Source organism: Arachis hypogaea, chromosome 2 (genome assembly GCF_003086295.3).
Source record: "Arachis hypogaea cultivar Tifrunner chromosome 2, arahy.Tifrunner.gnm2.J5K5, whole genome shotgun sequence".
Taxonomy (NCBI): domain Eukaryota; kingdom Viridiplantae; phylum Streptophyta; class Magnoliopsida; order Fabales; family Fabaceae; genus Arachis; species Arachis hypogaea.
Genome location: NC_092037.1, coordinates 56,365,332 through 56,389,464, shown reverse-complemented (window position 1 = coordinate 56,389,464; position 24,133 = coordinate 56,365,332). Strand labels below are relative to the sequence as shown.

Sequence of the window (24,133 nt, the reverse complement as noted above, 5' to 3'; positions counted from 1 at the left end):
TTTTGTGCTCTGCCCTTGTAGTGGGCAGGGCAGTGTTGCCTTCTCTTCTTGGTTCTCTTATGTTGCCCTCCTAGAGGGCAGTGTGCCCTTGTGGAGGGCAATGTTTGCCTCCCCCTTGCATGCGGCACGCTTCTTATGGCTTTGGCCACGCTTTCCTTTCCTTGGGCTACACTTCTTAAGCCACGCTTTTCCTTTTCTTTTCTTTTCTTCACCTACAATAAACCAAAACAACCACTCCAAGTATCACTAAATTCAAGAGGTTTATAAATCAATTAAAATTAGCTCAAACCTCATGATTTAACATTAATTTCATGGTGGTTGTTTGATTTAGAGAAGTTATGCATTTTCACTCCAAATCACTTACTTAGGATGCAAGAAAGTGCATAAATGCTAACAAAACAAGTGAAATTAGCTTGAAAAATGGGTATATGATGACTTGTCATCACAACCTCTTCCAAGTCTACAACCATGACATGCCTTGGAGGTTGTACACCCTCCTCAACAACAAATTCAAACTCCTTAGAAGAGGGTTCTGTGACTTGAGGTTCCCATGGAGGTTCTGCATCTCCTAAATCTTCAATCGCTTCTTCCTCTGCAACTATTATGGCTTCCTCCACTTGTTCCAGTACAAAGTCATGCTCCTTATTGTCCACTGGAGTCTCTAGTGTCTCTTTCATGCTACGTTATTCATTAGATTGTCCACATGAAGCCATGGGGGTTCCTTGAGTGTCTGAACATCGGGAAGCTAATTAATTTATCGCTTGATTCAATTAATGAAGGGTTGCGTGAAATTTATCCATTGTTTCCTTGAGACGATCCGTTAATTCTTGTTTTGCTTGGGTATCATAAGTAAGACCATAGTGCTCTTGGATTGATGGATATGGAGATGGTGTATATTGAGGTGGTGGTTCTTGGGAGTAATTAGGGTGGAATTGTGGTGGTTCTATATATGGTTCATTTGGCTCATAAGATGGTTGGTATGGTGGTTAAGGGTTAGGATCATATGAGGGTGTTTGGTAGTAAGGGGCTTGTGAGTATGGTGGTCCAAAGCTATGTTGAGGAGGGGGTTCATAGGCGTATGGTGGTGGTTGTTGATAATCAAAAGAGTGCTCACCATAGCCGTTATCTTGGTATGCATCACAGAATGGTTATTGATAGTCCATTGGAGGTGGTTGTTGCAATGAGGGTTGATCAAATCCTTGTGGCTCCTCCCATCTTTGATACTTCCAACCTTGATGCCTGTTCTCATTGTAATTTCCTCTTCCTACAACATAATTGTAACCAGACTTATAGCCAAAGAGGTGAGAGTTCATAGTAGTAAGAGAAAATAAAAACAAAAACTAACAAAAAGAAAATAATTTGAAAAAGATATAATTTTTGAAAAAAATAAGATAAGATTTTGAGAAAGATATGATTTTTGAAAAAAAAAAGATAAGATAAGATTTTTGAAAAAGATATGATTTTTTTATTTTGAAAAAGATTTGAATTTTGAAATTTAAGACTAAGATAAGATAAGATAAAAATTTTAAAATAAAAATCTGAAATTTTTTTTTTGAAAAATATTTACAATAACCAATAATAAGGCACACGTTTGCAATTCCCGGCAACAGCGCCATTTTGAAGAACTGAAGATTGATGGTTTAGAAGTTATAGTAAACTTTTGTTGTAAGTATAGTTACTAAACCAAGCAATCAACCTTTCTTACAAACGTTTTGGTTGTCACAAGTAACAAACCCCTTAATAAATTGATAACCGAAGTATTTAAACATCGGGTCGTCTTCTCAAGGAATTGCAGGAAGGTATGACTTATTATTGGCTATGAAAAAGGTAAAATTTTGGGGGTTTTGAGAATGAGGAACAAGTATGATAAATGATAAGCGAAATAAATAAATAACTATAAAATAAACTCTTAGCAAGATATGAAAATTCGGAAGTCCTATCCCAGTTACTCCTATGAAAATGGAAGTTAATCCCACTTAGTTAACCTTTGCGTAAGCAATGGAAAGTCAAGTGAACCAATTGGTTAGATTTCCCAAGTCCTAGCCAATTCCTAAGGAAAGGCTAGAGTTAGTGGAATTCAAATTAATTAAACAAAATAACAATCATTCATGAATAATTGATAACTCAAGAGCTTCCAGTTGATCAATTAAAGCCAATAATATAAAAAGCTAAATTAAAATCATAAATATCTGGAATACCTCAAATAACATTCATTCAAAGCAGTAAAATCTAACATGGAAAATATTCATAAGCCAATTGGGCAACATAAATCAAACATAAATAAAAGCATTAAAGTATCTCAGAGTAGAAGAGAAATATAAAATAAAAGGAATATTAAACCTGATGAAAAGTTGAAATCCTAAATCTTTTAAGAGGAATCCTAATCCTAAAATCTTAAGAGAGAGGAGAGAGTCTCTCTCTCTAAAAACTACATCTAAAACTAAAATTATGAATTATGAAAGCCTGATTATGAATGGATGCATTCCCCCACTTTATAGCCTCTGATTTGTATTCTCTGGGCCGAAAATTGGGTCAGAAATAGCCCAGAAGTTGCTGATTGTGAAATCTGGTCCGTACAGGTCGCGGCAAAGTGATGCGGAGGCGTCGTCCACGCGGCCGCGCGGATTGAAGTTCGCAGATGCGACGCGTCCGTGTGGAGCGCGCATTCGCGTTGCCTATCTGTACGGCCACTATGGCGAATTATATATCAAATCGAAGCCCCGGATGTTAGCTTTCCAATGCAAGTAGAACCGCATCATTTGGACCTCTGTAGCTCAAGTTATGATCGTTTTAGTGCGAGAGGGTCAGGCTGACTGCTTTGCAGTTCCTTCAACTTCTTGTATTCCTTCCACTTTTGCATGCTTCCTTTCCATCCTCTAAGTCATTCCTGCCCTGTAATTCCTGAAATCACTTAACACACATATCAAGGCATCTAATGGTAATAAGAGAGAATTAAATAAAAGGAAATAAAAGCCAAAGAAGCATGTTTTCAATCATAGTACAGAATTAGGAAGGAAAATATAAAACATGCAAATCATATGAATAAGTGGGTAAAGAGTTGATAAAAATCACTCAATTGAGCACAAGATAAACCATAAAATAGTGGTTTATCAGGAGCCAATAACTACCATTGAAGTAGCTCCACTATTGATGGTGGAAAACCGTCCCTTTATCTAAAAGTTGTTGAGATCTCCCTTCTAGAAGTGGGTGAGAGATATTAGGGGTTAGTTGTAATTCCTTCAGGGGGAGTTATCACTTTGTAACGCTTTTGTCTGACCTGTGAAGAGATCAGTTTATGGGTGGTTGTATTTTGGACTTTTTCTACTTTTGGGTCTAGCTTATGTTTTGGACCAGGTACGAACAGCTATAATGTATTACTAGTACCTATGTGAATATAAATTTTGCTGTTTTTAATTTTATCTGATGATTGGAACAAATCAAATTGAAATTTTTTTATGAATGCTATTAAATCAAAAGAAAAATGAAAATTTATTGGCTTTTTTCTAAAATCAGAAACGAGTTAGCAATGTAAAAGCTCAGTATTAAGTAGTTAATATTAAGAAAGGTCACATAATATTCTTTCTAGTAAAAATACCATGACTACTTAAGTAAGGTATTTTGTTGAAAGAAACGTTATATTGAATCAATTATAACGGAGCAATGACAAACTTCGGATTTTTGTTTTGGATGGGATAGCTATATCTCTCTTGCATGTAACCCTTGGTAGAGGATTAACTGACAGAATTAACTAATTGTCTATGTGAAACCGTTGTCAAAATCATCAACATAAAGAGTAGAATGGTGTTAAAATCATTGTCTAACCAACTATATTTTAAAACGTGGGTTAAATACTTTTTTCGTCCCAACCGTCTGATCTCAAAATCAAAATCGCCCACGACCTTTTTTCTTTATTAAAATCATCCTCAATATTACAAAACGTTATAAAATCATCATTTTCTATCTAATTTTTATTTTTTTTGACTAAATTACCTTTAACCATTAAAAAAAATAAAAAATAAAAACAAAACCCCACCCCCAGCCGCCCCCACCCCCATAAAACACCTCTCATCTCTTTTGTCAGTACTCTTTGAACCCCCCAACCCAAAACCCCATCCCACCATCATCATCAAAAACGAAAAAAATTATGAAACAAAAAAATTAAACCCAATCCCACCATCAACACATTCTGCATCACACACGCAACAAGATAAAGCATCAGCATCATCACCATCACCATCACCATGCGATTACTGCAACAGCTCCAGATCAGTTCTGTATTGCAGAGCAGATTCAACGAAGTTCTGTACGCACTCTTTTCTATTACTCTTGCTACGATTTCCCTGCTCTATTTCACGGAATTCTCTGTTCTCTATTATAATTGTGACTGGAAAAATCACAACCTTTCTTTTCCAACCATACATGAGAGAGGTTCTCTTAAAGGATTCACTATTAGTCTTTTCATTTAGAAACTTTTAACCATTCTGGGGTGTGAAGATATTGGGTAAAAGGCTCTGTTTTACAGTAGTGGTGGTGGTGGAGAGGGGGATGGAAGAGGAGGAAAAAAGAATTTTGCTGATGACTTTATGGAGGTGTTAACAAGAATGTAAGTAAGGGAGGGAGAGTTAATGGGAAGTGATGATCATGGTGGGATGGGGTTTAATTTTTTTTGTTAAAGGGATGGGGATGGAATGGGGGTGATGATCAGGGTGGGATGGAGTTTAAATTTTTTTTTTTTGTTAAGGGGATGGGGATGAAGATGGGGTGGGGTTGGGTTATGTTTTTGTTTTTTAATATTTTTTAGTTTTTTTATTAATAATTAAGGGTAATTTGGTTAAAAAATAAAATTGAGATAAAAAATGATGATTTTATAACATTTTATAACGTTGAGGATAATTTTACTAAAAAAAAAAAAATCGGAGACGATTTTAGTTTTAAGCTCAGACGTTAGAGACGAAAAAAGTACTTAACCCTTAAAATATTGCATAAAAAAATGATACAGTAAAAATTAAATTAGCTACCATATATAAAAAACAGTTGTCTATTTTATTTAGTATCGATCGAATATTCAATCGAAAAAAAAAAACTATTGCTAATATAAAGTATTGCCTAAAGTTTTAAAAACAGTTTTTTGATATATGATAACATTGGATCGTATAGTGAAGGTATTAACACTTTTCTATTTCAAAAACTACAGCACATTTGATCCAAACTTTTTTGAAACTATGCGAATAACTTTTTTGAAAATATATGTAAAAAAATGAGATTAAAATCTAATCTCTTGGTATATTTGTTTTTATTTTTTAAAATATTTTTTTTGCATTATTGATAGCTAAAAATTTACAAAAATAAAAATTCTTTTGACTTAAAATTATTAAATTTTAAGAACAAAAATATTTCATTGATCGAAACATATTTAAAAAAAATCAAAATTTAAATTTAAATTTTTTTAATAATATATATTTAACAGTTGAATATTTTATTACGTTTTAAAATATTTTGAGAATTATTTTATTGTTAAAAAATTTAAAATATTTTTTTATAAGCAATTCGATAATATTGACTAATTAACTGCAAATTGCTTTCTGGTCCGATCCCAGGCTAGTTGACATACGAGATCTGTTCCCCTGTTATAATACACTTTTAATTCTGCTAAATTAAACTCAACCGAGGACCACTTTTTTCATTTGTTCTTAAAATTAATTCCGTAAAATCCTTAAAACCAATTTTTTATATATATCATTTAGAATTTTAATTTGTATTAGAAAAATTAAGATTTAGAGAAATGAAATCAGCAAATCAGTCTCTAGGCTTTCTAAAATATTAGATATGTTAGCTTTTAATAAAAGAAAATAATAATTTAGTCTCTAATAATTTAACAAAAACAAGTTGGACCCAATTAAAAAAAACTATTTAATAAATCATTGAAATGTTTAAATTAAAATATAACAAATTGATTTACTTTTTAATTTTATTTTATTTTATTAAAGACTACGATGTTTATTATCTTAAAAGATTAAAAGATCAATTTGTTAAATTATTTTTGTACTGTTAAAAGTAATTTGGCTGGAACAAAAATTAATAGAATAATTTCTATTAGATAATTAGTAAATAAAAAGTTAATCAACTTTATCTTTAAGCATGCATTATTTGTACGTTATGTGTCTGATCCATTAGGTTATTATATAATAATGATATATAAACAAAGATAACGGACATTATAACAAACAAAGAAAGTACAGAAAACCATACGTTATATTACAAATAAAAAAAGAAATGTACATAATATAAATATTTATAATTAAAATCATACATCTCTAATCTGTCTTGTTATGGAGTAATAGTATAGTTGTCTAAGCAAATTATTTTTTACCTGATATTATTGTCTATTAGTGTATATCTTATAGCTTGTTCTGATGCCCCTTTCTTGGCAACATATGCAAAATAACTAAGGTGGGTGGCTGGTTGCTCTCATACATACATATTTTAAATGTGTATAGATATAGAATGAGAAAAAAAAATAATATGGTTTCTCTTTTTCTTCCTTTCATTTTCTCTATTTATTTATTTATTTTTTGTCAGGACAACGGGCCCATAGCAAGGCCCAGCCCAAAGAACACAAAGCCTTATCCGACCCGGCTTCAAGTTGCATTTGAATCTGTTATTCTCTCTTCCTACCAGCACCTGAGATAAGGCCTCCAATGATAAATGATGAATAGCCTCCTTCTTGTTACAGAAATTGAAGCGCCACTCCTTCCGAATCGAGCACACTGTCGCTGGCTCTCTCTGCAATTCGGTCTCGAGACCTCTACCGCTGGCGACCTCGCAGGGCTCGCCTCCCTCCTCTCCTCGTCGGCTTGCCTTTGCTTTCAGTCGTCACCTCTATTGGGTTGTCTCCGCCGGTGTCTTAGGCTTGGGTGCATAATATTTTTGCCTATTCCAAAATCAGGTGCTGAAACTCTATTGTCTTGTTGTACACCTCCACTATGTAGAATCCTACTACCTTGGTATAGCGCTCCATCCCTGGTTTCTTTGACTACCAAACCCCATTGGATCAGGTAGTATTTAAACCTAGGGTCTCTAGCAAGGAATTCAACATCGTCTTCCCTCAAATTTCAAGATAGTTGCTCTTGCCTCCTCTCGGATGATATTCCTTAATTGTTGCGGAGGATCGCTAGTCCAAATCCAATTAAGTTCATCTTCATCTCCCAATTTAGCCACTGTATGTGATAATTTGTTTCCTTCTCTTGGAACCCATGTTATTCTTGTTTCTAGAATTTTTTTTATCAAAGCCTGGATATCTCTAATAATTGCATCAATTTCTCCTATTGAACTTTTTGATTTTAAAGCTTGAGCTAGAGATTGACAATCTGTTTCTATTAATGATTTTCTTAATTGCAAATTTTGCACCATAATTAATGCCTCCCTGAAAGCATAGGCCTCGGCTGACAAACTTGAATTGGTCATGATTTTTGTTGCTGAACCTGTGATCACTGACCCCTTCCAATCCCTTACCACAAATGCGGTTGCTACTCTTTCCGTCTGGCTGCAAAAGAATGCATCAATGTTTACTTTTAACCAATCCTTGGGAGGCGCTATCCAGGTTACTCTTCTACTTCTTTCAGTTGCTCTGCTTTTCTGTATATTTTGAATTTTATCTTTGACCCTCTTGAATTCTGATTCTGAGATAGCTATTCTGATAATTGTTGATTTTGGAATAATTCTAATATTTTGGAATACATATTGATTTTTGCTCTTACACACTGACCAACATAGAAATCCCAAATTGCTTATTAACTCGTCCTGCATCTCTTTACCCTCTTTTCTAATTTTTTGAATGCTTATTCTCAATCACTCTGCAAAAGATTTAACTGAGTTATGTGTGGGTAAACTTTGTACCTGGGCCCCGAACCAAGTGCTCTTGTCCAATTGCATAACAAAATAGCATGTTCCACTATCTCTTCTTTTTCTCCACAAATCCTGCACAAAGGACACTTAGTTAGGTTTCTTTTATAAAGATTAGTATTGACAGCAATTATATTATGGCAAGCCTTCCATAAAACATCTTTATTTTCGATGGAACTTACATCCCCCGAATTTCTTTCCAGAGTCCCTCATACTCAACACTTAATGATGCTTGCTTTATGTCAACGTATTCTTTTTCTTTTTTGGCACATTGATAACCAGTCCTGATGGTATAAACTCCATCCATCCTACTTGGCCAAATAAGTCTATTCTCTTTGTTTATTGTGCTGATTGGGGTTGCTTATCCCTTACTTGAGTTGAAAAATATTTTTGAATCTTTTTCTTATTCCAATCTATCCCTTTTGACAAAATATCCCTGACCGAATTGAGCTCCCTATCCCATGATTTAGCAAGTTTACTTTCTCCCACAATCTATCTATCTTCCCAAATGTTAATTTTTGAACCATTTCTAATATCCCAACTCCTGTGCCACCTCAGAAAATCTCTCCCCTCCAAGATACTCTTCCATACCCATGAAGCATGTTTATTATCTTTGGCCTCCTAAAAGCTGCTTCCCAAAAACTATATTGCCTTTAAGATTTTAACCCAAATGACTTCAGGGTTATTTAACACTCTCCAAGCTTACTTCACTAGATGTGCTAAATTTTGGCATTCTAAATCTTTGAACCCTAGCTCTCCACTTTGCTTACTTCAAATAATTTTATTCTAACTTTTTCAATGAATGCTCCTATCCTTTCCCAGGCTAGCCCACCAAAATTTGGCAATTCTGGCTCCTAACTTTTCGCATCTTTTGGGAATTTTATAACATTCATCACGTATGATGGGATAGCTTGCACTACCGCTTTGATCAAAACTTCCTTACCTGCCTGATTCAACAAGTTCTCTTTCCAGCCTTTTAATTTTTTTAGCACCTTTTCTTCTATCCATTCCAGTGCCTTTTACTTTGATTTTCCCCATTTGGCTGGTAGCTCCAAATACTTTCCCTAATTATCCCAAAAAGATATTCCAATGATTTCTTCGATATCCACTCTAGTTTGTATGGAAATTTGATATCCAAAGGTGATGCTAGATTTGTCTAGATTAATTCTCTATCCTGAAGCTTCAGTATATTGATTGAAAATATGTATAATCTGATCTATCTCTTCTTCTTTTATTTTTGCAAAAACAATGCAATCATTTGCAAATAACATATGAAATATGGCTGGTACTGTAGCTGCCATCTTAAACCTAGATATTAAATTTTTTCTTTTCGCACTCTTCATAAAAATTGTGAAAACCTCGGTTGCTATAATAAATAAATATGGAGATAGGGGATCCCCTTGCCTTAACTCTCTTTGCGGTTCTACCTCTCTTGAATAGTTCCCATTCACTTTAAACTTATATCGCGTGCTTCTTATGCAGGCCATCAACATTTTCACCCATTTTTCACAAAAACTAAAAGCTTCTAGAACCTTTTCCAAAAAGTCCTACTCCATCCTATCATAAGTCTTATTCAAATCTAACTTAATAGCCAGCTCCATAGATCCTTCTCTACTATTTCTAGAAAGTTTATTGAAAGCTTCCTGGATGATGACAATATTATCTTGAATGAGCCTTTGATGAATCCATATTTGATGATTAATTTTAGATTGATTTGAGTGGATTTCATCATATAAACCCATATTTATTCATTCAAATAGCATACTTTTGTGTTCTCTCCCTAAGTTGAGGTTAATTGTGAAAACATGCTATTTAGTGACTAATTTAATCAATTTTATCCCACTTTTATCCCATCCGATGCCTTGATGATTTTGATGAGTGATTTCAGGTATAATAGGTAGGAATGACTTGATGAGAGTGGAGGAGAAGCATTCAAGAGGGAGAAAACATGAAGAAAATAAAAGAGAAGCACACATTGGAGTGTGCGTACGCACAACCTGCTATACGTACGCACAAGAAGCACAACAGCATGTGTGCGTGCGCACGACAATCTGTGCACACGCACAAGTGAAAGATCAGCAAGTGTGCGTACGCACACAACCCTGTACATACGTACAAGTTCTAGCATGTGACTCATTTATTGCAAATCACTGGGGTGATTGAGTGCTATATCAAAGGGGGCCTCATTCCATGTCGGGAGGGAGGGGAGAAATTAGGGTTAGTTTAGCATCATGTAGGTCATTTTCTAGAGAGAAGCTCCCCCTTCTCTCTAGAAACTAGGGTTTTAGTTTAATTTCTTTGTAATTTCTCTTTTTAATTCTTTTTTTCATCTAGTTTCTTCTACCTTTCTTTGTTCTATTGTCTTAATTTTCTTATGTTATCTTGTTAATTTCTCATTTTTGTTACTTTTTATATTTATGAGTACTCTTGTTATTTTGATTTCTATTTAATGCAATTTATGTTTTATGTTCCTTTATTATTTAATTTAGTTGTTATTATTATTCTCTTACAATTGTTAGTTGTAGATTTTATTATTTCTTGTTATATTACCATGTTTTATTTTCATGCACACCAAGTATTTGATAAAATGCTTGGCTTAGTTTTTGTATAATTTTTCACACTCTTGGTTGGAAAATTGGATAATTAGGTAAACTTGAGTAGTGGATGTCCATTCTACAGTGTGTGAGGATTGTTAATTGATTTGGTTTCCACTAACTCTAAGCCTTTCATTAATAGAGTTGGCTAGGACTTGTGGATTAGGATTAATTATGCCCTTTTGACTAATTCTCGATGTTAGAATTGACTAATTGGGATTACTTCCACACAATTACCATATTTGTGGTCCATGACTGGGATAGGGATCCTTAATTCACCAATTCTTGCCAAGAGCCCTTTTTAGTATTTGAATTCCCTTTTTATTGCTTTAATTACTTTCATTTAATTTATTGCATGTATCTTTATTTTATTGTCATTTATATTTCTTGCCTCTTACAATAAAAAACCCCCCAAAATTTTCCATAGCCAATAATAAGAACATTTCATTGCAACTTCTAGGGAAGACGATTCGGGACTTAAAACCTCAGTTATTTTATATTGGATTATGACATCTTGTGAATTAAAATTTGGGTGAGCGTTACTTGTTGGCTTGGAAATATACTTGCAACACCGATCTTATTTTGTAAAAATTCCAAGCCGACGGTTTTGCTTATCATCAAATTTTTGGCGCCATTGCCGGAGAGTTGCAATGTGTGCTTATTATTGGCTATTGTGCATATGTGAATATTGTGAATAGCTTATTTTTGGTTGATTATGCATATGTTGCTTGCTTATTTTTTGCTATTGTGAATATGTTAATATGTGAATATCTTGCTTTTTGTTTGTTTTCTTGATTTTGTTTTATAGAAGCTATATTTTGGGAGCTCATAGCTTGTTGGAAACTCCATCAAAGCATGTTACAATCAATTGAGAATTTTGGAGATTCAAGCATTGTTGGAAGCTCCAAGATGATTAAAAGCACAAATCTCCTTGATTAGATCTCTCCATAAGTCCAACTTAAGGACATTAAACCAAAGTGCTAGGTGGGAGACACCCCCATCATCATGGTAACATCTTTCTTACCATTTTCTTTGTTTATAGTCTTGTTTTCTTGCATTTTTGCTTCTTTTAGCTAACTTAGGATTAGTTTAATTTTGAAAATTAGATAGGTTGATTTTTATATGGGTCATGAAATTTTGAATGTTTGTATGTTTGGGTTGAGATTTTGAGAAATTTTTTTTTAGAAAACAGGGCATCATGCGTGCGCACAAGCCTGTGCACGCGCACACTCATGATTGTGCCATCTGTTTGCAGCGCCGCCATGGCTTGTGCGTGGACGCTCTCCTGTTTTTTTGTGACCTGTGCGTACACACAGATCTGTGCGTACACACACCAGCTTATACCCCCTTTTGTTGGGAGCGTTTGCATGCCTTGTACGTCCGCATCCCCCTTCTTTTTGCCTTTTGTGCGTACGCATGGACTTGTGTGCATGCGCACACACATCGAGATAGCTGGAATTTTTTGACGTTTCATTTTCTAAAAAAAGAAAAAGAAAAAAATAGAGCTTTCTGTGCATGCGCATAGCCTTGTGCGCATGCACACTTCCTTGCACTCCCTCTGGTGGGAGCGCTGGCACAACCTGTATGCATGAACCTCATCCATTTTTTGCTCGTCTGCGTCCGTACACGCTTGTGCATACGCACACTTCTTAATTTCCTCTCTGCTCAGAGCGTTCGCATGCCCTTGTGTAGCGCACACCTCCCCTGTTTCACCTTGTATGCGTACGCACATGCACCTGTGCGTGTGCACAAATGCTGTTTTGGGCAAAATTTTTATTGCACGTTGAATTAAGCCCTAACACACTTCCACCGCCTCCATCCCTCCCTTATCTTGCTTTTTCCATATTTTTCTACTTGTTTTACTTAGTTTTAATTGCATTTTATTTTTATTTTAATAATTATATTAGTTTTGGATTAATTTTTTATTAATTAAATAAATTGCAAGTGTTTGCTTGATGTTGATTGGGTTGCTTCTGGCTTGAATTTTGGCGTAGTTTTGATGAGTATGTGCACTAAGCATTAAGTCTTTGTTTGTTTGCCTAAATAAATTTTGAGTTTGATTCATATGTTGTAGCTAGCATATGCATTAGACTATATCCTTGTTTGGCAACTTAATCATGAATTGTGCACTTTTACTTTAGTGAATTGAGTTGAATTACTTGTTCATCATGATTTTCATATCAAATTAATCACATGACCGATACTTGTTTGTTTTTAATGCTTTGTATTTTTTTGAGTGACTTGAATTGATTGCTATCAAACTTGTCATTTTTTGCAACAAGTACCTTTATTATGTGACTTTGCATGATGTTGGGGATAAACAAGTACTTTGCTTTTTATCATGGAATTGATTATTGTTGATTGTGCCATTTTACATTTATCTTGCGCTTTCACTTGCACAACTTCAATAGCCAATATTTTATATATTCAATTTACCTTAGTTGTGGCTATCTAGGTTTGTTTGTGCCCTATTTCTTATTTTTCTTCACTTGCAACCTAGGCCACTTAATTGAGGAATACATGCTTTTTCTGTTGCTTTTGTTGTTACCGTTTTTACCTGGTCAATGTGTGTGTCTAAACCGTGCATACTTAGAATACACACATTGTCTTTTATCATACCACACTCATATGAATTCTTCCTCAATTCATGTTTGTTTGTTTTATATAGCGACCCGAGCCCCGGTGCCCAGCAACTGAAGGTGGAGCCTCATAGTGCTTCACCCCCCAGATTGAGTGCATACACGGAGGACCGTGCAACGTTTAAGTGTGGGAAAGGATTTGCAATTTTTCGGGCATAAATTTTATTTTCTCAACACTTTGCATTATTCTTTAGTTTTTAGTAGTTATGCTTTCTTGTGAATATTTGTTGATATTTCATTACAATGCATTTCTCTTAGTTTGCTTGTATATATCTTAACTTGTTTATAGCTTTATAGTAGTAAATATTTGCATGTTACCTAGTATAGGAAATAAGTTTAGTAAAACAATAAAGAATTTTCAAAAAATACCTTTTAGGGTGTTCCATTGATTAGATTTGAAAACTTGTTTTTGAACTTGCTTGAAGTACTCTTTGTCATGGAACATAGAAAAGAGCTTGAACAAAACACCAAGTGAGATTTTAGCTTTAATTGTGTGGTTGCATATTTTCAACCACAAATTTTATTCTTGTGTGTTATACTCCTTTCATGATTGTAATCTTAGATTTGCTTGAATCTTTATGTCCTATATTTGATGTTTCGAATGCATTTAGTATGATTGAGGCCATTTTTTTTAAATTGAACTCACTAAAACATATGGCCAACCCTTACATCTACCTTTGTAAACCACTTTTGAGCCTTTAATTCTCCTTTTGTTCTAATTTTAAGCACATGCATCATTCACCCTAAGTGAAAGAGCATTATGTCCTTGAATTATATTTTTGATTAGCTTGGGTTTAAAGAGTGTGTGTTAATCAAGTGTGGGGAGAATTTGTAGAAAAATATTGGTAGTTAGTTTACTTTGGGTATTCATTGAGAAAAAATTGAAAAAATGGGTAAACACTTATGCATTTATACTTAAAACATATGCATCTCTTTTTAATGCTAAAAGAAAAATTTTGGTGTACATACTTTGTTTATTAAAAAAAAAGAGAAAGGAAAAGAAATGACAATAATAATAAAAATAAAGGATGCATATGTGGTTGAATTAGAAAGAAGATGCATGAGTGAATGTGAGAAAAAGAGATGAATGGAAAGTTATGTTATTCTCTTTTGTGTACATAAGTTGATATAGGATTAGGTGCAATACTTGAGCTAATCAAAGATCCAATCTATTAGCCCACTTAACCATATTAATCCTACCCTTACCCTAGCCCCATTACAACCTACAAAAGTCCTCATGATATTTGTATTCATTCATCAAGTATTTGTCGATTGTTAAATGACTAGCAAATCCTAGAAAACATGACTAAAGGAGCATTGAGTGATTAAGCCCTAAGCACTGAGCGAGTAGAGTGTATACACATCCGGTGAGGAGTTCGATCGCTCAATTCTATGTTTCCATCGCTTATTTTATGTCTTCTTGCAAGTTGTTGAAAGCAATTTTTGAAAATTTTAAATCAAATCTTTGGACATTGATCATATTGCTATATTTTCTTTGCCTTGGCCATAAAGCTTGCTTTGGATTGATTGAGATTCTTTTGTTTGTTTTTGCCAAACTCAATAGGAACCATATTATAGATATAGGTAAAATTTTGCATAGTTGCATGCATGTAGGTAGATGCATTGAATAAATTGCTTGCCCCTTTTCCCTTCTCCTTTGATTATGATTAGCATGAGGACATGTTATTGTTTAAGTATAGAAAAATTGATGAATCCATATTTGATGATAAATTTTGGATTGATTTGAGTGGATTTCATCATATAAACCCACATTTATTCATTAAAATAGCATACTTTTGTGTTATCTCCCTAACTTGAGCTTAATTGTGAAAATATGCTATTTTGTGCCTAATTTAATCAATTTTATCCCACTTTCATCCCATTCAATGTCTTGATGATTTTGATGAGTGACTTCAGGTATAATAGGTAGGAATGACTTGATGAGAGTGGAGGAGAAGCATGCAAGAGGGAGAAAACATGAAGAAAACAAAGGAGAAACACACATTAGAGTGTGCGTACGCACAACCTGCTATGCATACACACAAGTGAAAGATTAGCAAGTGTGCGTACGCACACAACCCTGTATGTACGCACAAGTTCCAGCACGTGACTCATTTATTGCAAATCGTTTGGGGAAATTTCTGGGCCTCCACAGCCCAGTTTTGGACTTTCTGAATCTGATTGAATGCTATATCAAAGGGGGCCTCATTCCATGTCAAGGGGGGAGGGGAGAAATTAGAGGTAGTTTAGTATCATGAAGGTCATTTTCTAAAGAGAGAAGCTCTCCTTTCTCTCTAAAAACTAGAGTTTTAGTTTAATTTCTTTGTAATTTCTCTTTTTAATTCTTGTTTTCATCTAGTTTCTTCTACCTTTCTTTGTTCTATTGTCTTAATTTTCTTATGTTATCTTGTTAATTTTTCATTTTTGTTACTTTTTATGTTTATGAGCAATCTTGTTATTTTGATTTCCATTCAATGCAATTTACTTTTTATGTTCCTTTATTGTTTAATTTAGTTGTTATTGTTATTTTCTTGCAATTGGTAGTTGTAGATTTTATTATCTCTTGTTATTTTATCATGTTTTATTTTCATGCACATCAAGTATTTGATAAAATGCTTGGCTTAGTTTTTGTATAATTTTTCACATTCTTGGTTGGAAAATTGGGTAATTAAGTAAACTTAAGTGGTGGGTGTCCATTCTACATTATGTGAGGATTGTTAATTGATTTGGTTTCCACTAACTTTAAGTCTTCTATTAATAAAGTTGGCTAGGACTTGTGGATTGGGACTAATTATGCCCTTTTGACTAATTCTTGATGTTAGGATTGACTAATTGGGATTAATTCCACACAATTACCATGTTTGTGGTCCATGACTAGGATAGGGATCTTTAATTCCCCAATTCTTGCCAAAGGCCCTTTTTAGTATTTGAATTCCCTTTTTATTGCTTTAATTGCTTTCATTTAATTTATTGCATGCATCTTTATTTTATTGTCATTTATATTTCTTGCCTCTTATAATCAAAATCCCCTATAGCCAATAATAAGAATATTTCATTGCAACTTCTAGGGAAGACGACCCAGAACTTAAAATCTCCTGGTTATTTTGTATTGGATTGTGACATCTTGTGATTTAAAATTGAGTGAGCATTACTTGTTGGCTTGGAACTATACTTGCAATGCCGATCTTATTTTGTGAAAATTCCAAGCCGACAGTTTTGCTTATTTCAGCCTTCCTCCGACAAAAGTGCTTTGAATAGGTGAAATTAAATCTTCCAATACTTTCTTCATTCTCTGTACTAAGATTCGCGATATGATCTTGTAAATAAAATTACAACAACTGATGGGTCTTAATTGGTTCAAATTCTCTGGTTGATTAACTTTTGGAACAAGAACCACTGTGGTATGACTGATTTCTTGCGGTAAAACACCTGTTTCAAAAAGATAATTCACCGCCATATAGACATCCTCCTTCAAAATATCCCAGTGTTTCTAATAAAATATCCCATTCAATCCATCTGAGCCTGGCTCTTTTAAATTCCCCATGCTAAAAACTGCTTCCTTTATTTTCTTTTTAGTTACCGCTTCAGTAAGTTTTATGTTTGTGTCCAGAGTAATTTTTCTAGGTAATTCTTTGATACAATTCTCCAAATTTCTACTCCCTGGTGTAGTAAAGAGATTCCTGAAATGGTCCTCAATAAGTTTAAGAATCTCTTTTTCTCCTTGTACCCATCTTCTTTCTTGATCTTTTAATATCACAATTCTGTTTCTATCACGTCTTTGTAATGTAGTGGCATGAAAAAATTTTCTATTCTTATCTCCCCACTTAAGCCACTTTAATCTAGATCTTTGCCCCCAAAAAATTTTCTTCTTGTGTCCATAACTGTGAAATGTTCTCTCTAATAAGATTAATTTTCTGTTGTTCTCGGTCCATCAGGTTAGATCTTTGCAAAAAAAAAGCAATCTTTCTTTAAGTTTCTCTATCTCCTTATCAGCCCTCTTAAACTTCTTTTGACTCCGTCTACTCAACTCTTCTTTGCACTTATTTCTCTTTTTTATAAACCTATCCCAAGATCTAATCTCATTAACATCCCTATCTAGCTTCTTTTTATAAGTTCTAAACACTCCTCGTGATCCGTTCAAAAAGCTTCAAACTTAAACTCCCTTTTACCTCTAGCTTTAGGCTCCATATCCACTACTAGGAGACTGTGGTCTGAGCTCATTGCTGGAATAGCCTTAAGAATGGCATTTGGAAACACTTCTCTCCATTCCCAATTAACTAGGACCCTATCTAATCTCTCTTTTGTAATGAACCCATTCCTAGAATTGCTAAACCACGTAAATTTTCCACCTTTCAATTCAAGGTCCATAAGCTTATTAGCATCTACAAAACTTCTGAACACCTCTAACTGTGCTTTTGGTTTAGGATTAAGCCCTATCTTTTCCTCTTGTGTTAATATATCATTAAAATCACCAAAATACGCCTGTGATCCAATCAGACAGTTATTACTTACAGTGAGCTCCTCCCAAAGCTTCCTTCTTTGCTTAAACACTGGATTATCATAAATAAAACACCCTTTCCAGCATTCTCCATTTGCTATATCAATGTCAGATTTAATATAGTTATCACACCACGAATAAACATTAATATTTATATTAGATTTCCATAATAAACATAGTCCTTTGGACAAACTTTGGAGTTCTACACAAAAAAAAACTTATCAAAATGAAGCTTTTTCTTAATCGTATTAATTTTCACTTCATCAGCTCTAGTTTCCATCAGGAACATTATGGTCGGTTTAATCTGTTTACACAGATTAATAAGTTCAAGAATTGTCGAGGCGGCCAAAAGTCCATGACAATTCCAACTTAGAATACTCATGGCTAAGGGTGGAGCATGATTTGGCCCGCCTCCTCAGCCATAGTATTGTCCCATGCCATAGTTTCTCCTTCTATATTTTTAGTGTTTACCAGCTTGTTTTCTCTTTCCATTCCGTTCTTCATCCTTTTGGTTGCTTGCTCCTCACTCTCTGTAAGTAACTTATCCCATTCAACATTAGTGATCTGGAGTAACTCTTTGTCTTCTCTCTTTCTTTTCAGGTTCAATCCCATCTCCATACATCTTGCTAATTCTAACTTCCATTTTGTTGGCTCCTAAATCCCTTAATTTCTGATTTTCAGGGATTCTATTGCACCATTTTTTTCTACACCAGCCTCTTCCTCACTTAATACCCTTGCCTCCTGCATCCCCTTACTAACTCCTCCACTCCCTATACCTTCCATACTACCAACCCCACTCCTCTCTGATTTCGATTTCTCCATACTCCTTCTCTTCCTCACACTTTTGCCACGTGCCTTCCCATCTTCCTCTTGCCTCTCTTCCCTACCATCCCTGAACCTTCTTCTTTCTAGATTTTTGAAAGCTTTAGTTTGAGGCACTTCCAATCCTTTCGTGAATCTTAGTTTATTCGAATCACAGCTTGTCATAACTCTCTGATTCTTGCATTCCTTGATTCCATGCTCAATCTTTCACAGTTCAGGCAGTAATGGTCTTGTAGCCTCTCATATTTAAAGTGGATCCAAGCATTAGGCAGATCTTCTATTTCGAAATAGAAACCTGTTGGGAAGGGTTCAACAACATCCAGAGCTATCTTAACTCTTAAGAAGGTTATCATCAGTTTAGTATCTCTTCATGGATTCTCCACCTCTAAAACTAATCCCATCATGTCTCCTATGACTTTTGTTGTATCCCTTTCCATTAACTCTAAGGGAACCCCACGAATTTGTACCCAAAAGTCTATAAAATCATGCTTGACTTCAAATACTGATTGGCCCTTCATCCATTCTTGTAGCTTCAGCAAATATCCTTTAATGCTCTACGACCCACCGATAAGAACCTGCTTGCCTTTATACTTGTCTTTGAAACTAAGCAGGAGCATATTTCTTCCAATTTCTGAGATAGCTAGTCCCTAGGGTTACCCCATATCCCCATAATAGTGTTCTTGCAAACTTTTAAATTCATTTCTTTTTCAGTTATGAATTTTCCAATGAGATTCAGGCAATCCTCCTTGAAGTCGTGTTGTACATGATTTTCTATTCTGATTGTTTTACCTTCTATTGGCTCCATAGCTACAGCTCCTCTCACTTTCATATATGACATTCTTCCCACTTTGTGCAGACTGACAATGCTTCTATAGTGTGATACTACACGTTGATGGGTGTTGGTAAAGCTCCCTTAAAGGAGAAAGTCCTCCTAATAAAAAAGAACCAGACGTTTCTACTGATGACTCTCCTAGATGAGAGAGAGGTCTGTCCAGATGAGAGAATTTTTTGCAATATGGCTAGGGTTTTTCTTTATTTTTTTATAACGAGGAAACTCTGTATTCTATGTACATTTTCTTTATATATTTGAGTCTCCACCAAAAATTAAAGGCCCAACAAAACCCACATTCTCCAAATCAAACTCGAATATAATCAACTCTTAATTAATTTATGAATAAAACCCTACATCCAAGAAAAATACTTAAACAAGTCTAACAAAGTTATTATAATAACTTTTCAAATCACGCACCTCCTTCTCCTTCTCCGTTTCCTTCTCATTCTCCTTCTCTTCCTCCTCGTCCTTCTTCTTCTTCTTCTAGATACTTCTTCTTCCCTCCTCCTCCTCCTCCTCCTCCTCCTCCTCCTCCTCCTCTTCCTCCTTCTTCTTCTGTCTAATGTTACATCTTCTTCTTTTTCTTTTTCGTTATCATCATCACCAATAATACTAACATTTTGCTAACATCTTTATTAGTTTTGATTTTCTCTGATGCTATCATTAAAGAATTTTGGTTCTTTTCTTAGTTTATTTTGGTTCATTTGTGCGTTAATTGAGGTTCACTTGATGCTCCTGATAAGTATTGATCAACTTTTATATTTTTTAAGTAATTTTTTAACTGTTTGTTCAAATCTGAATCGAATTTAGTTCATTTGTGAATTAAGTTAAGTTCACTTGATACTACTTTTAATTATTCACCAAATATGTTATTCCTTAAGAAATTTGGTTCATCTCTTAGTTTAATTGAGTTCATTTACATGCAAAAATGAATTAAAATGTGTTTTTCTTATTGATTGAATGTTTATCAAGATTTGTTCAAATCTGGACCAAATTCAGTTCATTTGTGAATTGAGTTAGGTTCACTTGATACTACTATTAAGTATTCACCAAATCTGAGCCAAATTCAGTTTATTTCTGGATCTAAATGAACCTCAATTAAAAGGAGAAAAAGAAAAAAATGCAGCAACAATAAAAGAATGATGATTGAGAGAAAAACATGCAAAGAAGAAGAAGAAATGCAAAAAAGAAGAAGGAGGAAGGCGAAAAAGAAGAAGAAGAAAGAATGTAAAGACAAAGAAGGAGAAAAGTAAAGAAGAAGAAAGAAGAACGCGAAGATGAAGACAAAGACGAAGGCGAAGAAGTGGAAGCGTTATTGAAACGCGCGTGTATATGCAGGTGTAATTTAAGTGATTTTTGTTGAGTTTGGACCTGCTTGGTTGGATTTGGATACAAAAATGCCTTGATGTGTAGTTGGGGTGTTAATTTATATAGTGTATATAAAAACTTTATCACTAAATTAATAATTAATATAAAATATAAGTTAAAATATAAAATATATATTAAAATAAGTTAAATAACATAAATAAAAATGTTAAAGGACTATCAAAATCTTATAAATTTGGCAATTAATTAATTACTAATATTTAAAAATATAGACTAAAAATATATTATTAAATTATTAGAATAAAAAATTTAGTTAATGTCTAAAACTAATAATAAAAAATAATAAATTTTGATAATCTTTTAAATACTTTTTTAATATATGATAATTAATTTGGTAACTAATTTTTTTTCTTTACATGTAGTGTTTTTATTTATCCAAATGATCATAGAGACTTTTCTCCTGACTCCATTTCGAACTTCCATATATATATATATATATATATATATATATATATATATATATATATCCCAAAATCCAAAAAGGTTATGAAAAGCTATCTAAGAAACAACAACTAATTAAGAGAGAATTATTCATTATTCATGGGTTCCGAAGAAAAAATCAAGCTTCCAATTCTAAACTTCACCAAAGAAGATCTGAAGCTGGGAAGCAATTCCTGGTCATTTGCATGCGAGAGGGTGCGCAAAGCACTCGAAGAACATGGCTGCTTTGTAGTTGTGTTTGATAAAGTTTCTGACGAGCTTGAAAATGGTGTTTTCAATTCCATGAAGGAACTGTTTGATCTCCCAACAGAAACAAAAATGAGAAACAACTATGAGGGGATGCCCTTGAAAGGCTACGTTGGACAGATCCCCAAGATTCCTCTCCATGAAAGCATGGGCATAGATGAGGGAACAACGCTTCACAAGATTCAAGGCTTTGCTCAAAAACTGTGGCCTAATGGAAATCATCATTTCTGGTACTTACACATAATATAATAATGAAAAATGATGTATGATTATGAGAATTTATTGTTTTTAGTTATCACTTAATCATTCATTCAATTTTTTTAATTTAATTTTTTTAGTCTAATAATTTAATAATATATTTTATTTTAAATTTTTAAATATTAATAATTAACTGATGACTAAAAATAATAAAATCTGATAGTGTTATAGTATTTTTTATAATAATATCTTACCTTTTTTTTTTTTACTTAGTCTTTACACTTATGTTAGGATGCGATAATAATCCGGTAGTTTTTGAAATAATAAAATTTTCTAAAACAAAAAGATTGATAAAATAAAAAAATAAAAGTCTAATCACTTTGAATTAAGATAATGAACTCCTCCATGATGATAATTATTATTTTTTTACTTTTTCACTCTTTTAATCTCTTTGTTTTTGAAGATATTTTTCTATTTCGAAAAATTAGAGAGACATATATTATTGTATAATAAGTATATTTTGAACACTTATAATACATGAAATAATCACACATTGAACAATTATTCTTCCAACACATAGCTAAGTTTGTATAAAAATAAAAATAAGCTTTTGGAACAAGCATTAAATATGCTTTATATATCTATATAAATACTCAACATACATGTATCCAATGAAATTTTAATGATTGTCATTATGTAAAGATATATTATTTTAATCATTAGATGATAAATTATAGAACTTAATTTTTATTTAAAGTAAAAGTGTTACTTTTATTTATAATGTTGCTAAATAAATAAAGTACACTTGTTAAATAAAAATCATTATAAAAGAATGTTTTTGGCATCTTTATGGGAGTAGTTACCATTAATTAATTCGTGTTATTGTTGACTTTTGTAGTAAGAATTTGTTTGAGTATGCAAAGATAGCAGAAGAATTGGATCGAATGGTAGCAAGAATGATATTTGAAAGTTATGGTCTAATGGAGGAGCATTATGAAGCATACATGGGGTCCACAAGTTATCTCCTAAGGTTGTTGGCACACAAATCACCAAAAGAGGTTATTGATGAGCCTCAACTGGGTTTGGTGTGTCACACTGACAAGAGCTTCACAACAATTCTTCACCAAAACCATGTCAATGGACTCATGGTGGAGACAAAAGATGGGAATTGGATCCATGTTGATTTTTCTTCTACTAATTCCTTTGTGGTCATGGCTGGCGATGGTTTAATGGTAATTAATTATCATTCACTTCCTTTCCCTAGTATATATATATATATATATAATAAAAAATTATTATTTTTATTATTTAAACTAAAAACTTTTTCATTAAAATCCAAATCATTTACCATTTTATCTAATTCAATTTATATTATTTTTATACATATTGGATAAATAAAAAGTTAATATTTATTGATATACTAGTATATATATAGTTCAGTTGTTTTGATTTTCTCTTTACCAAAAATAAAATTAACTGAAAATGTTACTTTTAAAACATTCGTTTGAATTTGATATTATAATCAGTTTATGCAAAAAGGAAAATAAATTTTTATATTTTTTTTAAAAAAAAATTAAAGAGAGTGGCTTTAATTAATTATACCACATTAAAAAAAATGGCAATATGGTGTACAAGCAATACTAAATAACATACTACTATTATATAAATAAATACTATGTTAAATAAGAAAGACTAAAATGGCACCACTAGATACTACCATTATATAACCCACTGATTATAATGAAGCACAGTAGTTTTTCTTGGTGATGATGTTTATATATGATCTTATTACTCTTTTGGTAGGCATGGAGCAATGAGAGAATCAAGTCACCGAACCATAAAGTTGTGATGAATTATAATAACAAGAATGAAACGAGGTACTCTCTTGGTTTGTTTGCCTTTTACAAAGGGATTCTTCAAGCACCTGAAAAGCTTATAGATGAAGAGCACCCTTTGAAGTATAAGCCATTTGATCATCTTGCATTACTGAACTTCAGTTACAGCGTTAACATTAAAGACTATTGTGGCATGTAATATAAATATTTTTCCTTCAAGGATTTTAGATAAATTGTGTGATATGTATTATATTCGGTAAGATGTCAAGTGTTTGAAATTAAATAATAAATTATTCGTGATTTATTATGTTTATTTATGATTTTTTATACAAAAAATTATTTACTAAAATAATTAAATCAAAGTTATGAGATTTTGAGTTTAAAATTAATTAAAATTTATATAATTTTTATGATAATTAAATTTTTTTTATTTAAATTTTAAAGTTCACTACAACAGAAATAAAGGATAACGGCGGTTTAATTGCCTATTTGCGGCGGTTTTACACCGCCGCTAAACATAACACCAGCAAAACTACCAATGCAGCGTATAAGGGGGTGGGAATGATATTTGGCGGTGGTTTCTAGCAACCGTAGGCATAACCGCAGCAAATCAATTATTTTGCGTCGGTTGGGTTAACGATGGTTTATAACCGCCGCAAATCAACAAGAGAGATTTAGCCATATTATTTGCGATGCATTTAAACCGCCGCTATTTGCTTCCTCTGTTTTATATGGTTTTT

At 33.2% G+C, this 24,133-nt stretch overlaps 1 protein-coding gene across 1 annotated transcript; it reads left to right on the top strand.

Moving 5' to 3' along the window:
* The first annotated feature begins 21,130 nt into the window (after window positions 1–21,130).
* On the top strand, window positions 21,131–23,706 carry LOC112744668 (probable 2-oxoglutarate-dependent dioxygenase AOP1). The gene is made up of 3 exons (XM_025794364.2): window positions 21,131–21,590; window positions 22,457–22,790; window positions 23,362–23,706. Exons 1-3 carry the CDS (start codon window positions 21,214–21,216, stop codon window positions 23,590–23,592), a joined length of 942 nt encoding a protein of 313 aa, XP_025650149.1. The 5' UTR covers window positions 21,131–21,213; the 3' UTR covers window positions 23,593–23,706.
* The last annotated feature ends 427 nt before the right edge of the window (window positions 23,707–24,133 follow it).